The following is a 16,650-nucleotide window of genomic DNA, read 5'->3' as shown; positions in this document are numbered from 1 at the left end:
GATAGTCATCAAACAAATTAATGTTGTGATTCTAAACAATTCTTTACCTTAAGCGGTTTTCAAGATAATAGAAATAAAACTTGCATTTTACCCTTGTGTGTTATTTTACGCCGTGTCAGCAATTTTGTTACGCAGGAGGGTTCATTGCACAAATTCTTTAAGGAGGCCCGAGGGAACTAAAAAACTAACAAAAATTGAAACATTTGCTGGTTTTTTTTATTTACAATTCTAATTTATAACACTATTAGTTGTAACTTTGTAATATATATGGTACAAAAATCACCCAAGAAAAATCAATACGTTTTGGACCTAGATTACTTTTAAAATGTTTATATCATGAAAAAGCTCCAAATTATCTCCCTTTTAAACTCATTGGTGACCTATATCTTTTTCCAATGAACTGCATTTAAACTAAACTATTGTAACATTTAATAGATTTTTGTAATTTAGTTCTTTCTTTTTTTTTGATGTTACCTTTTTTCTCCTATTTGTTCAACCGAAAAAAAAAATATCTTGACAGAAATGCATGCTTCTTTCAAAGGCAGATTGCGAGCTTAAATTAACGGTGACCCCATATTTTTATCCAATATTTCTTTCAAGTACATGATAAATTATTTATAGAAAACATAGCGACATTCTTAATTAAAAAAATCATTTAGACCAGCAAACCTCCTTAAACATGATTTATTTTGCTCACTTTACTTCATTCCAGTATAGACGTATCTACTTTTGCACTTATATTCCTTTTTTTCTTTATCATTTCTTTTGTTTGTTTTTAAATTACATGCACTCCTAATATATTTTCGGCAATATTAAAAAATTCTTCACTTATTTAAATATCAGCAAATACTCGTATGTGATTGGTCAGTTAGATTTTCATTCTTAGATAAACACTTCGATAACCTATGTCTGCGAAACTATTCCGTTGTCCCATTGTAAAACGTATCCAAGAGCGACAAAATCAAATGATATTCACCGTTTAAAAGAAAACTTCAGATTGAAAATAAGGAATACAAACTTATCGGTCAAGAAATATGAGGGTTCGTCACATTTTCCCCACAGTGTTTCGGTATGTAAACTGGGTCGCTTGGCTAATAACCCACGACAAATTACGTGTAAATTACACGACAAAAACTTCTATGTATAGTTTAAATTTGTTAAAACTAAGTTAATTGTAGTCAATAAAAAAGAAGATGTGGTATGATTGCCAATGAGACAACTCTCCCAAGTCAAATTTGTTTCAGTTTGGCAAACAAGTTTGTAATGAAGAAGATTGTTGTAAAAGTAATGAACACCAAGAAAAGCTCATTTAACCATGTGTGCCAGGTGAGCTTAAAATCTGTGATAATGAATTTTAATCAGAAATCACAAATAAAAAATCCAAACTGTGATAACAAATTTCCACAAATTCGTCATTACGAATATAATCCGTTAAAACCAATTATACAATTCGTTATAACGATTTTAATTCGTTATAACGATTTTAATTCGTTATAACGATTTTAATTCGTTATCACAAATTACAAAAACAAATGTGATAAGGAGTTTAATTTGTAGTAACGAATTACAAAGTCTGTTATCACGATTTCCAACAATGAATTATCCCAAATTTATCTGTTTAACTAATTGAAAAATTCGTGATACCGAATTCAATTTATATTTTTGGGATGTTCTAAATGGGCTTCCGTAGTGAGCAGTGTTTTGGTACTGACATAACTAGCAAGACATTTTCTTTAATTCTTTGTTGATGAGTTTAGAAAAAATAAAATTAAATACAGTTTAAACTCCTGCAGTATAGTTTACCATAATAAATTTTTCATGTCCATGTTTGTCCTTTAGCTCTTCACGTATTAAGTATTATGCTTTTTTTTGCCTACTAATGTTTAAGTTTGGGCGTTTCTAGATTGGGTTAAATCCAGAAAAGTGCATCGAATTCAAGAAATTGATAAGTTGCTATTTCATTGAACATCAATTGTGAATTAAAGAATATTTTTCAAAAAAAAACTCGTTAAAGGGTATCTAATCATGTTCAAGGTGAGCAGCAAGACAAACAACATAACATAACAACAGATCTTTTAACGAATTGTTTGCTTAGATATTGTTAACATCGCATTTATTTGCGATTTTTACTCGATTTAAGAGGCATATGTACTGGATACCCATAACCTGATTTGTTTGCGTATTGCTATTAAGGTTTAACTTTTTAATTAAACTTTTTTTTTTTCTTTTTTTTAAATAATCAACATTTGAAATAGATACATTTCAAAAGTAATGTAACCAAATAATGGAACGTTTTTATACAAAACAAGCGTTTGTTTATTCATTAACATGTTATTTCAACAGCAATGTTTACCTCGACGATCGATACACAGCATTGTACCGTAGGTGACACAATTGAATTGTCGTGCTCAGTTCATACAGCTAGCATTGTAGTCAAATGGTTCAAAGAGGAAAGGGAACTGCATCAGTCTAACAACATTCTGATTACCAGCAGTGGTAATAAGCATACACTTACAATCGTAGAAACAACAGTCACAGATTCAGGGACATACTGTGTTAAGGCAGAAAACGTGGAAATGGAATTTTCAATCACAGTGAAAGGTAATTATATTGCAAATACTCTTTTTTATCAACGACTGAAGAAATATCGGTTCTAAACATATTAGCGGTTTACCAGTGATGTATGGCTTACATGTAAACAGAAAACATGATACTCTTCATGGTGTTGATTTCAATGATTAAAATACAATAATATGGATGCTAGTTTTTACGGTTCCAGACAATTATGCATACAAATAATACTATCAAAATTTACATCTCAACCCTTTGTTTTCCAAATCATTGTCCATCTAAAAGAAAACAAGACACGAATTGTTTATATGCAATAACAAGTAGAATTTATATTTGTTCTATAATAACAGTTGGATGCAGACCAATCATTACATGTAGACGGGCCGAAAATGTTCACGTATTGTGAATTCTTAATTTGCTCTATATAAACGCAAAAACATTTGTTTGCGTTCTTCAATGTTTGTTAACAGTTTCATGTTAATCGTGTCGAAGAAAACAAGATATGCCTTCGATCGTTCTCATGCATATTGTTCATAGTTTTTCGGAATAAGTTTTTTACTATTCTTGATAAGCACTACAATTATGATGCATTTTCCACTTCATATATTTGACATAATCTGTGAAATACCTTTCAAAACTATTACAATCAGTTTTATCAGGTATTTGAAACCGGACTTCATAGTACGAATGAAAGAACCTACTATGGAGGCGAAGTGAATCAGAAGTTGATACTAAAAAATAAACCGATTTGTTACTGTACATACAATTTTAGTCTCTGTCCTACGGAAGCCCATTTATGACCTTCCAAAAATATAATTTGTAATTCGTTATTTCGAATTATATTCGTTATCACAAGTTTGTGTAATTTATGATTACGAATTTAAATCACTTTAACGAATTTTATAATTGGTCATAACGGATTTTATTCGTTATAACGAATTTGTGGAATTAGTTAATATCATAATTTTTTTTTTTAATTGTGATTTCGGATTTAAATCCATAATCACAGATATTTAACTCACCTTGACCACAGGGTTAAGTGAGCTTTTCTCCTCACTTTGCACCCGTCGCCGTTCATAACTTATACGAAAATCTTCTTCACTGAAACCTTTTGACAAAAGTAAAACAAATTAACTAGAGGCAATTAAATTGTAACGAAACTTATTTAAAAATTTTGCAAAAGAGATTGGATACTTAATTATGGACTTTGTTAGTTTTGTGTTTTTGTAGATCGGCGATAAAACTTCAAACGGTTATTGTTTTACCAACCAATTGCAGACTTGATCTGTGTTTGGTGTTAACAAATCATTCGTAGCATGGTTCAATAACATTTGGGTGAGGCAAACTTAATCTAAAGAACGGAAATGCCAGGGTATAAGGGTATAACTCAAGAACGGTAAATATGACACCATTCAATTTCAAGTTTGATTAATGTTTTGTGGTAATAAGCTTAATGTATAAGTTAGATTTACAACATTGTGTTGATGCAAACGGAAACAAGTTATTGGAACGCAGAAATATAGACTAAATGCCGGACAAGGGATAGACTAAGTGCCCCAATCATATAGCGACGAGGGCATACACAACGTGTTCAATAGTCATAATTCGTAACAGATTTTTTCTTTTTTTTTATATTTTTAGTCTGTTATACTGGCGATTTCCTTCGTTGTGTATCGCCAATGAATCCACAGATGCAACAGAGGTAGTTTCGGCGACATGGTTTATCGATTTTGATAAAACCTTAATTTTTTATCGCAAATTTTTAAAAATCACTGTTAAAACGAATTCCACAAATTCGTTATTAGGAATAAAATCCTTTATAACCAATTATGCAATTCGATATAAGTATGTTGCATGTCAGGACATTTACAAACTGACATTCAAGGTTGGTTAAGAACGAAACTCTTTACGAAAGTAGTGAACGTTGCATTTCTGTGTGGCGACATTTCAGCAGCTCGTACATTTTGAGTTCAGGGCTGGAATTTTCTGTCGCGATTTCCTCGGTTTATGGTTTACAACAGAAACATCGAACCAAGGTATCGAAGTGGTAAAGTGGAAGTCATTCGTAAGACAATTTTTTAGCTCACCTAACCCAACAATGGAAAATTAGCTTTTCTCGTCGTCCATTGTCTGCATTCCGTCGTCGTTCGTCCGTCGTCCGTTGTTAACTTTTACAAAAATCTTCTCCTCTGAAACTGCTGTCCTAATTTAATCAAACTTGGCCACAATCCTCATTGGGAAATCTAGTTTAAAGAATGTGTCCGATGTAGCGGCAGAGAGGCTGCCATGTTTAAAAATAGAATATAGGATTAAACTGTAGATTTTGGCTTCGCTCTATGAAACAGCAGCATGAAGAGCAAGTCTGACATAATATTAAATTGTTTATCAGGTCAAGATATATCTCCAATGAAATTATCAGACTAATCAAACAACTCATGTTGGGTTGCTGTCTCTGAATTGGTAATCTTAAGGACGTTTGGCAGTTTTTAGTTTTTATCCTCAATCTACTAATGGAAAGAATGAAACATTACACATGATGACAGTAATGAAAAACGAAAGCTACCCGGGGGACAGTCAAACTCATAAATCGAAAAGAAACTGACAACGCCATGACTAAAAATGAAAAATACAAACAGACAAACAATAAAATTGAGAAAGAATATGGGGAATGTGTCAAAGCGACAACAATCTGACCATAGAACAGACAACAGCCGAAGGCCACCAATGGGTCTTCAATGTAGTTAGAAACTCCCGCATCCGTAGGTGTCCTTTAGCTGGTCACTTAAAACATATGTATACTAGTACAGTTTTATTGGACGTCATACTAAACTACGAATTATACACAAGAAATTAAAATAAATAATAATACAAGACTAACAAAGGTCAGAGGCTCCTGACTTGGGACAGGCGCAAAATTGCGGCGGATTAAATATGTTAATGATATCCCAACACCACCCCCTATACCTCTAGTCAATGTAGAAAAGTGAACACATAACAAAACGCACATTAAAATTCAGTTCAAGAGAAGTCCGATTCCGATGTCAGATGATGTAACAAAAGGAAATAAATAAAATAGTACACATGACACAACATAGGAAACTAAAGAATAAGAAACACGAACCTTACCAAAAACTAGGGATGATCTCGGGTAAACAGATCCTGTAATAATGTTCAGCAAAGTAAGTTCTACAAAGTTCACAAATAAGTTAACATTACCAAAACAGCAAATTGCCCCAATAATGAGTCATTGTCCTTAAAAGTAAACTTTTATCATTTTTTTGAAAAATTTTCGAAGCGTACAAAATTCTTCTCCTCTAAAACTATTGAGACAAATTCAACCAAACTTATTCACAACCAACATTCAGGTATCTAGTTGAAATGTGTCCGATGTCCCGCCTGCAAACCAACATGGCCGACATGGCTCAAAATAGAACATAAGGATAAAATACAGTTTTCTCTGAAACTAAAGCATTAAGAGCAAATTTGATATAGCCAAATGTTCATCAGGTTAAGATCTATCCGTCTTGTGTTTTTTAGACGAATCACATAAGCCGTTGTTTGGTTGCTTTCCCTGAATTAGCAGTTTTAAGGAAGTTTTGCAGTTTTTGGTTATTATCTTGAATATTATTAAGATATTGTTGATAAGTTCTTAAGTGGATAGACCTCGGTAACACCTTTAGGATATCTAAACACATGGAAAAAAGTATTGTAACACCTTGATTTTTTAAAACTTATACATGTTATATGATAAAATATTTGTAAAATAATATTGAAACTAGTTATTGATAACATTGGCATCAAAACGAACAAATTTTTTTATAACAAAATGAAGTGTTTTTTGTACAAAAAAATACGTTTTACAACTTTTACTTTAGTCGAACTTTACAATGTCAGACATTTCAAAAATAATCTTTGGATGATTGTTCACATCATGGTTGATCGTTATACGCCAAAGAATTAGCACTTTGTGCGCAGCCTCCATTCAAATGGATAACCGCATCTTAACGTCTACTGATTCCTGCCACAAGTCGACTAATTTGTTGCTTAGGAAGCAGCAATCATTCCTGACGAAGGGTATTTTTTTATTTCATGACGTGTTAGAACTGGGGTGTCCTTTCGTGAACGTTACGCCCAATTGTGTCCAATATATGGTCGATATGGTTTAAATTCGGGCGAGAATCGGGCCAAGGAAGATAAAACGAATCCCATTGGAACAATGGAGACTCCTCCTAGATGCTAATTTCCAGCTTTGATGAGCTCTACACTATATTGGATACGGACAACTGTCTGTCTGTTAGTAGGCAAAGGTCCACGAAATGGTCTTATCGCACGATCATCAGTAGCGATGAGCCGATCTCGAACAGTTCTTCTTTAAAGGTTCTTGTATGGTCATCACTCTCTTTTTAGGATTGTATTGCTTGCAATGGGTTATCTTCTGACCAACCTTCATTATGCTTGATTTTCCCTAGCAGATATTAAAGGGGGTCTTCTTGATCTCGGAAGGCCTTTAACATCGTTTTTGCCTGATTTTTATCCTCAAACTGACTTATATTTGATAGGTGATGACAATCAATACGTGCAATAGTCACAACGACATACCTGCTTCTCTCTTGCTGATTATCTGCCATCTTGCTGCTTGCTTTATGAGTTATTGATGACCAATTACAAGGTTTCAATGACATAACTTATTAAACTGAGTTATTTAAAGTGTTGAAAACAATGAGGATAAAAACATCTGTTTTATTGTTTATGAGTACAGTAGCTGCATGTGCAGATAAGAACTTGTCGAGTCGATATTTATTGATTAAATTCAGGTGATATTTAAATAATGTTTAACTAGTTCTATTTCAACATATTACATCACAAAAAAATAAAGAGTGTTTTTTTAATTTGAATTTCATTTTGGTGTTGCAATACCTTTTGCCATGTGTATAGTTTAAAAATTTTGTCCGATGACACTACTACCTACCAGCCAACAAGGCAGACATGACCAAACAGAAAATAGGGGGCAATGCAGTTTTTGACTTATATCCCTAAAACAAACGTTACAGTTAAACACTTGCATTATTTCATACATCAATATCAGATGAGCGAAGCAGGTTCCATGGAGCCTCTATTTTACAAACGTCATCATGGGTGTATTCATAGTAGTGAATTATCAGTGTCATTGATGACCACGAGTTGGTACAAATGTTGCAAACGAAATACCATTCTCTTTGATTCGATGTCAATATCTCCAATGAAACTCAATACGAAATTTTTATTAACCATGATCTACTCGTCGAATGTATCATGAGGAGTATGGTCTGCTTACGTACTGTTGCGGACTACTTTAATGAAATGAAATGCTTTTTATGGTTTATACTAATCATTCCATCAGTGTTTTTGTTCAGATTTGGTTTGTCTTTTTGTCTTTATATTCGTTATATCATTATCGACTGATGCAACTTTTTTTAGACACCTCAAGTGTTAACTGCACTAGTTTTTTTTTATCTCTTTTAAATAGCTATATTCCAACGACGTCTAAAAGATATAACAACTATGAAAGGCATAGATATAAAACTTGAGTGTGAAACAGTAGAAGAAAACTGTCATGTTCTGTGGTCTAAGGATGACAAAGAAATAGATTCAACAGCGAGGATGACAATAGAAAGGACACGGGGATGTTTACATACGCTATCCTTAGCACCAACAAGTCTTGAAGACAGTGGAACATATAGCATTAAGATTAATGGGGCTACGAGTGTATGTAAAGTATACGTTAAAGGTAATACATTTAGGAAAGTGCATAGTTCAGTTACAGTTTTAAGCACAACGATTACTGATGTGTATGTGTTACAAAATGTAAAAAGTATGTATCATTAAATGACAGCTTAATTCCTATGTGTAATAAGGAATAATGCGACACATCATTCGAAAAGCAAGACAAGGATGCCCTAGGTTAGATTCTTTTCAGGTACAATGAATGATATTTGTTTTGAAAATCCAAACATGATAAAACTGGAAGAATAATTTCTTAAAAAGGAACTTTTCTACCTACTTTTCATATACTTTTTCGTGTGTTATTTAGTAGACGCTCATTACGACCTGAACTAAAATGCGAGAAGCTGTTGTTTTGTTAGTAAATGTGATCTTTCTTGTTGAACATAATTAATCAGTCGCTATTGTTAATTAGTTCTTTAGGGGGTAGGTCTTGGAAACACACAATTTTTCCTCCCATTTAACATTTCTTATATTTATATTATCGAAGCGGCTGGGGTTCATGCTTGTTGTTTCTTTATGAGACTCAACATTTAAGACATTTTTCCTGTTTTTACTATGCATCATTTTTTTTATATTGATAGAAATGCCAGAAGCAATCAATCGTATGTCAATTCAAGACAGAGAGGAGTTTTTGAAGGCAGCAAAGTCTGGTATAACGAAACGACATACCATCAGAGTTATGATTGTGGGTGAAAAATCAGCAGGAAAAACATGTTTATTAAGACGATTGATGGATGAAGAAATAGATGATGTTCAAAGCACTGATGGGATCAATATTGAAAGGCGGAAATGTCAAATTGAAATAGAGACTGGAAAGTGGCATTTCCGTACAGGTAAATAATAATTTGATTCTTTATTAATTGAATTTATCAATTATATTCTACACACCCTTTGCTTGAAAGCATCTAATAACACAAAAGTGTTCCGGACGCACGAATGTATCTAGCCGAATATTTGATATAAATTAATTAATATTATTACTTTTTTACTTCTAAAAACACAAAACTTCTTACTTATATGCTTTAGTATAGACAAATTGTAGTGATATCTAATATCTCTTTCCTTTTTAGCCAAAAGGTATTGAAGTGGTCGTTGTTAAAAGTTATGTAGTTTGACACTACAAGATGTGAATAAGATGGTAATTTTCTACTTCCTTCCTCGGTCTGTCATTTAAGAACAAACTGTACGACCAAAAAGATGATTTTAACTATTCAAGTATAAACTTTCCAATATGTAGATATTGTAGCAAAATGTAAGCAGCACTTGCACTTGTAGTACAGTATATTTCTACCAGTATGAACAATTGATATAATTTTCATGATATATAAAAAAAAATTCACACATTCATAATTACCATCTATATGGTCATTTTGATAACTTTCCTGTTACAAAACTTCGAAAAAACTAAGGATGTTCTTATACCAGGAAAAGATTACCTTAGCCGTATTTGGCTCAACTTTTTTGGAAAATTTGGTCCTCAATGCTCTTCAACTTTCTACCTGTTTGGCTTTATAACTGGTTTGATCTGAGCGTCACTGATGAGTCTTATGTAGACGAAACGCAAGTCTGGCGTATCAAATTGTAATCTTGGTACCTTTGATAACTATTTACACCACTAGGTCGATGCCACTGCTGGTGGACATTTCGTCCCCATTTTTATTAATTTCCTGTTACAAAACTTTGAATTTTTCGAAAAATAAGGATTTTCTTATCCCAGGAACAGATTACCATAGCCATACTTAGCACAACATTTTTGAATTTTGGGTCCTCAATGCTCTTCAACTTTGTACCTGTTTGGCTTTATTAATTTTGATCTGAGCGTCACTGATAAGTCTTGTGTAGACGAAACGCGCGTCTGGCGTATCAAATCATAATCTGAGTACCTTTGATAACTATTTACTTCACTGGGCCGATGACACTACTGGTGGACGCTTCATCCCTGATGGAATCACTAGCCCAGTAGTCAGCACTTCTGTGTTGACATGAATATCAATTAAATGGTCATTTTTATAAATTTCCTGTTACAAAACTTTAATTTATTCGAAAAACTAAGGATTTTCTAATCCCAGTAATAGATTACCATAGCTGTATGTGGCACAACGTTTTCAAATTTTGTGTCCTCAATGCTCTTCAACTTTGTACCTGTTTAGTTTAGCTTTATAACTATTTTGATCTGAGCGTCACTGATGAGTCTTATGTAGACGAAACGCCCGTCTGGCTTATCAAATCATAATCCGGGTACCTTTGATAACTATTTATTCTCTTAGATTATAGATCACCAGCGATTTTAAATTGAGAATATCTGTTCTCTCTATGTAGTCATATATACTAATCCACGTAATATCTATAAACCGCAAAGAAAGAAAACAAGGAGGGACTAACCCAGTTATATTGAGTGTCGGTTTCTTGTCAAGCGTGCGGTTGTTTTATCCGACAAGTTATTGACAAAAGAATAAACAGTTTTCTGGGTCACAAGAAAGGGATTGTGTATCAGACATGGTTGTTAATCTTTTCCTTACCACCTTGACACAAGAAAATGTTTAAATAATTTAGATTATGAAACAGGTTAATATATAGAGGAATGAGTTCAGAATGATTGCTTTTATGGAGTCTTTCAAAGTTCAAAGTCATAATTAAGGGTTCCGTGTAAAATTGTTTTCGAAAATCTAATTTGCTCAAATTCCATTATATTGTGAACTAATTTAAATGCATTCGGCCTTTCCCTTGTTTGGTCACCAGCATGGCTAAATGAGTTATCCCCAGAGGTACTGTGAGGTACTCAAGCGATTTCCTGTATGGCTTAAACACTTCTTACAAAAATAGTAGTAGGTTCATGCATCGCTTTACTCTGCAGTATGCAAGACCAGTAACTTGTAACTTTTCATTTAAAAAACTGTCAAGTGTTATATACATGATATGTATATATTGGTTGTATTGAGTCAGAAAATAATATACTAGTTATTATTAAACTCTTACCTGTATATATTCCGGACCATATGAGTATTTGGACCATACGCGTATGGTCATAACACTCTGTTACGGTTTACTTTGAATACTTCTAACCTCTTCACATGGTATGACCGTTCCTCCGTTAATAACCATACGATAAAATAGAGAAAGGAAATGGGGAATGTGTCAAAAAAACTCAGCATAGATACCAGGACTTAATTTTGTATATACGCCAGACGCACGTTTCGTCTACAAAACACTCATCAATGACGCTCGAACCCAAAAAAGTTGAAAAAACGACAAAGCAACAACAACCCGACCATAGAGCAGACAACAGCCGAAGGCCACAAATGGATCTTCAATTAATGTAGCAGGAAACTCCCGCACCCGTAGGCGTCCTTCAGCTGGCCCCTTATGTATACTTGTACAGTAATAATGGGCGTCAAACTAAACTTCAAATTATACACAAGAAGCTTTAATTAAAAATCATATAAGACTAACAAAGGCCAGGCCATAATTAACAACAGACTACTAGCAGTTAACTGAAATGTCAGCTCCAGACTTCAATTAAACTGATTGAAAGATTATGTCTTCGTCATATGAATATCAGGCACAATCACTCCCGTTAGGGGTTTAGTACCATACCGTCATAAAATATATGAGAAGAACATAACCCGTGTCATGCCAACAACTGTTTTAAAAAAACAATGTGTTTAGTTCCGATGCAAAGACCCTAAAAGTGAATCAATATTAAAGCCAAAATATGCAATCTTTAATGACCTGACAACAGTATCGTAACTATATTCCTTCTTAATAAGTCTGTTTAAAGGTTTTGTAAGCTTTTGAGATGATTACTGACATTTTTGTGCTTTGTAAAGAATATTAACGTAAAAGATTGGATGTGAGCTTCCCGTTAATGATGTAGATATCAAGATCGAGGAAAGGGCAGTGGTCATTGTTAGTATTAGCTTTATTTAAAGTAAGTTTATCAGGATACATTTATTTAGTATACATACTGAGGTCGTCAAATGAGAGCCAATATATCATCCAAAATATCTTAAAGATAATCAGGTATTTTGCCACCACGTCCTCCCCCAAACAAATTTCTTTTCTGTCTCAAACTATTTTATCATTCTTTCGATTTGTTGTTACCTGATACTGAGAACCGATGAGAACAAAATAAACTGGAGTAAAGATCAAAAGATTAAAATTACACCTTGCTAATCTTTTAATGGTGTCTTCCTCCAATGCCAACATTTTATATGATACCTATTCCATGAATGCCAACACAGATATTTCAATGGATGTTTACATAATAGCAATAGGTTTTTTTAAAACTGGTAAATAATAATTGGTGAACTTGATAAAATGTACATTTTTATAAGATAAATAGTAGATATTTGGTTTAAAATAATCATAAATTTTAAAGAAAAAATTAACATGAAGACATTTTTAATTCTTTTTATTAAAAAGAAAGATATTTTGAGAATGTGAATGTTTTTAACATTTATTTGAAATTAAACAAAAATATATTAGAGATTTATTTATTATTCTAAACATTATATACTTAACCCATGTCTTATATGAACTATATGAAGATTTCAATTGAACCAGTCATTCAACTATACAAATCATGAAAACAACATAAAAGTTCATGTGTTCTAAGCGCTTTTTTTATTTACCTTCATCAGGCATTCATAAAGTTATATATTTGAAAAGCCAAGAAGTATATAAAAGCAAAAATGTAGAACTTATTGCTGCCCAAATTAATAGAACTGATACCAAATCCTTAATTATTATTTCTGCATATAGACCACCAAATAAAAATGATTTAGACTATCTAAAACAGATGATCATTGAAATTAATGAACTTAAGTTAAAATTTAAAAATTCCACCTTCTGGCTTGGTGGTGACTTTAACCTTCCAGACATATAATGGCCGGAGCAAAATAAATCTGGCTCAATGTATACTAAGGAGCTGAACGAAGCATTTATAGATATGCTGAATAACTTAGGCATTGAACAAATGGTTGATTTTCCAACTAGGAAAAATAATATCCTTGACCTTTTCTGCACAAACCAACCTGCATTGATAACAAAAATAAAATCTATACCAGGTATATCTGACCATGATATTGTATTAGTGGATGCAATCTGCAAGCCCCAAAGATCTAGTAATCACAACATAAAATGTATTTATGGAAAAAGGTTGATATTAAAAAGATAAAAGACATAACATCTCATTTTATATCTGAACTTATATCTCAGGCTAATGAAAATTTAAATATTGACCAATTATGGAATAAATTCAAAGAAGGTGGTAATAAAATAATAAACGATAATTTATCAAGCAAAATAACTAAATTTAAGTACACCAACCCTTGGGCAAATAGGGATATAGACCATTTATGTAAAAAAAAACAACGTAAAGCTTACAACAAACCTAAAAAAAAAATGGTAAACAAGAACATAAAGATAAATATAAAAAGTTAAAAACTACTGCTCAAAGAGAAATAAGACGAGCCCAGAGCACGTACATGCAAGAAATAATTAGCCCCCAGTTAGAATAAAAACCTAAATCTTTCTGGCAATTTATAAAAAGCAAAAAAACAGAAACATCTGGAGTGTCACCATTAAGAGGAAAAGATGGTTTGTTATATAGTGAGCCAAATACACAAGCTAACATCCTAAATGAACAATTTAAAAAGGCTTTTACTACCGAAGATACATCCTCTATGCCAAATAAAGGTACTAGCCCCCACCCCACTATGCCAGACATATTTATTAGTAATAATGGCTTATTAAAGTTACTTAAACACTTAAATCCACACAAAGTCACCGGCCCTGATAATCTGCCAGCATATGTTTTACATAATTTTGCAGAAGAATTGTCTCCATTTTCGACATTCTTTTTCCAAAAGTCTATTGATACTGGTATAATCCCAAATGATTGGAAGCAGGCTAATGTTGTACCAATATTTAAAAAAGGTGACAAGCATAACGCTATTAATTGTAGACCAGTTTCATTAACTGCAATATGTTGCAAAATTCTAGAACACATTTTAACAAGCAACATCAGGAAACATCTTACAATTAATAATATATTAAATGATAGTCAACATGGGTTTAGAAGTAAAAGGTCTTGTGAAAACCAACTTATCATCTTGCAAAATCATTGGGATATGGTAACCAAATAGATGTCATACTTTTAGATTTTTCCAACGCTTTTGATAAAGTCCCCCATCAAAGATTAGCCCAGAAATTAGAATTTTATGGTATTAGAAATCAAAATTTAAATTGGATAAATGACTTTTTAGCTGGCAGGCAACAGCAAGTACTATTAAATGGCGTTAAATCTCTCAAAATTAGCTGTTGACTCTGGTGTGCCTCAGGGAACAGTTTTAGGTCCAACATTATTTTTACTCTTTATTAATGACCTACCCGAACATGTAACTTGCAATGGAAGACTTTTTGCAGATGACTGTTTATTGTATAGAAATGTAAATAATAGTTCTGATGCACAATTACTTCAAAAAGATTTATCTAGAATAGTAAAATGGGAAGAGGACTGGCAAATGAATTTTAATCCTGAGAAGTGTTATGTAATTCATATTTCTAAAAAAAGTAAACCTTCCTCTTTTGATTATGTATTGCACAATCATGTTTTAGAAGCAGTAAAAGACAGTAAATATTTAGGCGTAAGTATAAGCCATGATCTTGATCGGGGAACACATATAAACAATATTACTTGTAAGGCAAATAAAACCTTAGATTTCTTCGTAGGAACCTGAAAAACTGCACACATCACTTGTCCGTCCAGTCTTCGAATACTCTTATCCTGTCTGGGATCCGTACAAAAAATAACACATCACTCAGGTTGAGCAGGTACGCGCAAGGCAGCCAGGTTTGTCTTCAATGATTATAAAGACAGATCACCTGGTGCAGTTTCAAATTAAATTAAATCTTTGGAATGGAAAAATTTAGAAATAAGAAGGGAAAAAGCTAGATTAACTATGCTGTATAAAATAAATTGGGGGCTAGTTGAAGTTCCTAAGGACAATTTAACAATATCTGATAAACGTACTAGGGGGAAACATAAATATAGGCAAATATCAACAAATAGAGATTTCTATAAATTTTCTTTCTATTCTCGCACTATTTCGGACTGGAACTCACTACCTGAAGCAATTGGTATGTCTGACACCCTGGAATCCTTCAAAAGTGGCATATCCACTCTAACACTTGAAGGATCCACAACAACTTATTAAACTACAAAGCCACTGTACATAATGTATATATGTTATTGTTAACGATTTTTCTTTGTCATATTATTTTTAATTTAAGTCCATATGTACATAGCACACAAGTTGCGGGTAGTTTTACACTTCTACCTAGGAGTCTACTCCCGTATTCGAAAGAAGAAGAAGAAGAAAAAGAAGAAGAAGAAGATATAAGGATCATTAGTGGTGCTCGAAAATATAAAAACAGTCAAAATCAAATCTAAAGTTAAAGAGCATTAAAACCATATATGAAAAGTTGAGCCAAGTTTAGATAAGGTTCTACATGCCTGGGGATTAAACAAACCTCATATACCGATTAATTCAAGAGGGACGAAAGATACCAAAGGGACAGTCAAACTCATAAATCTAAAACAAACAGACAACGCCATGGTTAAAAATGAAAAAAGACAAACAGACAAACAATAGTACACATGACACAACATAGAAAACCAAAGAATAAACAACACCAACCCCACTAAAAACTGGGGATGATCTCAGGTGCTCCGGAATGGTAAGCAGATCCTACTCGACAAGTGGCACCCGTCCTGTAAATAGCCTAATTCGGTAGGTCAAATTCATGAAAGAGAAGGGGATTGTAGTTACGACGTAAGGAACATATCCGATATCATTTGTGAAACGGTTATTCCAAATCGTGATGGCGTCTGTAAAATTTACGAAGGGATGAGTTCAACTTCACCATTTAAAACTCTTGGTTTAATAGCTTCCTTGTGAGCAGCAACTCTCTATCAAGAAAATGCAAGCACGGGAATATCATATCAATTAGGATATATATACCCCGTATGCAGGTGCTGCTGGAATGTTGCTACTTAGAAATGGAAAGTTCACAATTGGAAAGCTGAAATCATCTCTTTTGTCGTAAAGTTTTGTTTTCAACCGACCCTCATGGTCAATTTCTAGATGTAAGTCAAGATATGAAGCCGATTTAACTGTATCTGTAGTATCCTTTATCCCCAGTTCAATGGGGTAGATGCGTTCCACATAGTCACCAAATTTTGAATTATTCAGTGAAAGAACATCATCTATATAGCGAAAAGTAGAGTTAAAGGATATTGCTATCTTCTTATCT

At 33.0% G+C, this 16,650-nt stretch overlaps 1 protein-coding gene across 1 annotated transcript in view; it reads left to right on the top strand.

Moving 5' to 3' along the window:
• The window catches only part of LOC139504049 (uncharacterized), a 76,525-nt gene that overhangs the window by 2,726 nt on the left and 57,149 nt on the right, over nt 1–16,650 (top strand). Inside the window, exons 2-4 of the mRNA XM_071294108.1 lie at nt 2,344–2,601; nt 8,078–8,338; nt 8,916–9,167. Of these exons, the coding sequence (XP_071150209.1) occupies nt 2,346–2,601; nt 8,078–8,338; nt 8,916–9,167 (769 nt within the window). The 5' untranslated portion in view covers nt 2,344–2,345. The remainder of the gene's footprint in view (nt 1–2,343; nt 2,602–8,077; nt 8,339–8,915; nt 9,168–16,650) is intronic.

The sequence above is a fragment of the Mytilus edulis genome, chromosome 14, assembly GCF_963676685.1.
Source record: "Mytilus edulis chromosome 14, xbMytEdul2.2, whole genome shotgun sequence".
Lineage (NCBI taxonomy): Eukaryota > Metazoa > Mollusca > Bivalvia > Mytilida > Mytilidae > Mytilus > Mytilus edulis.
Note: the sequence above shows the minus strand (reverse complement) of the source record. Positions and strands in the feature narration are given on the sequence as shown.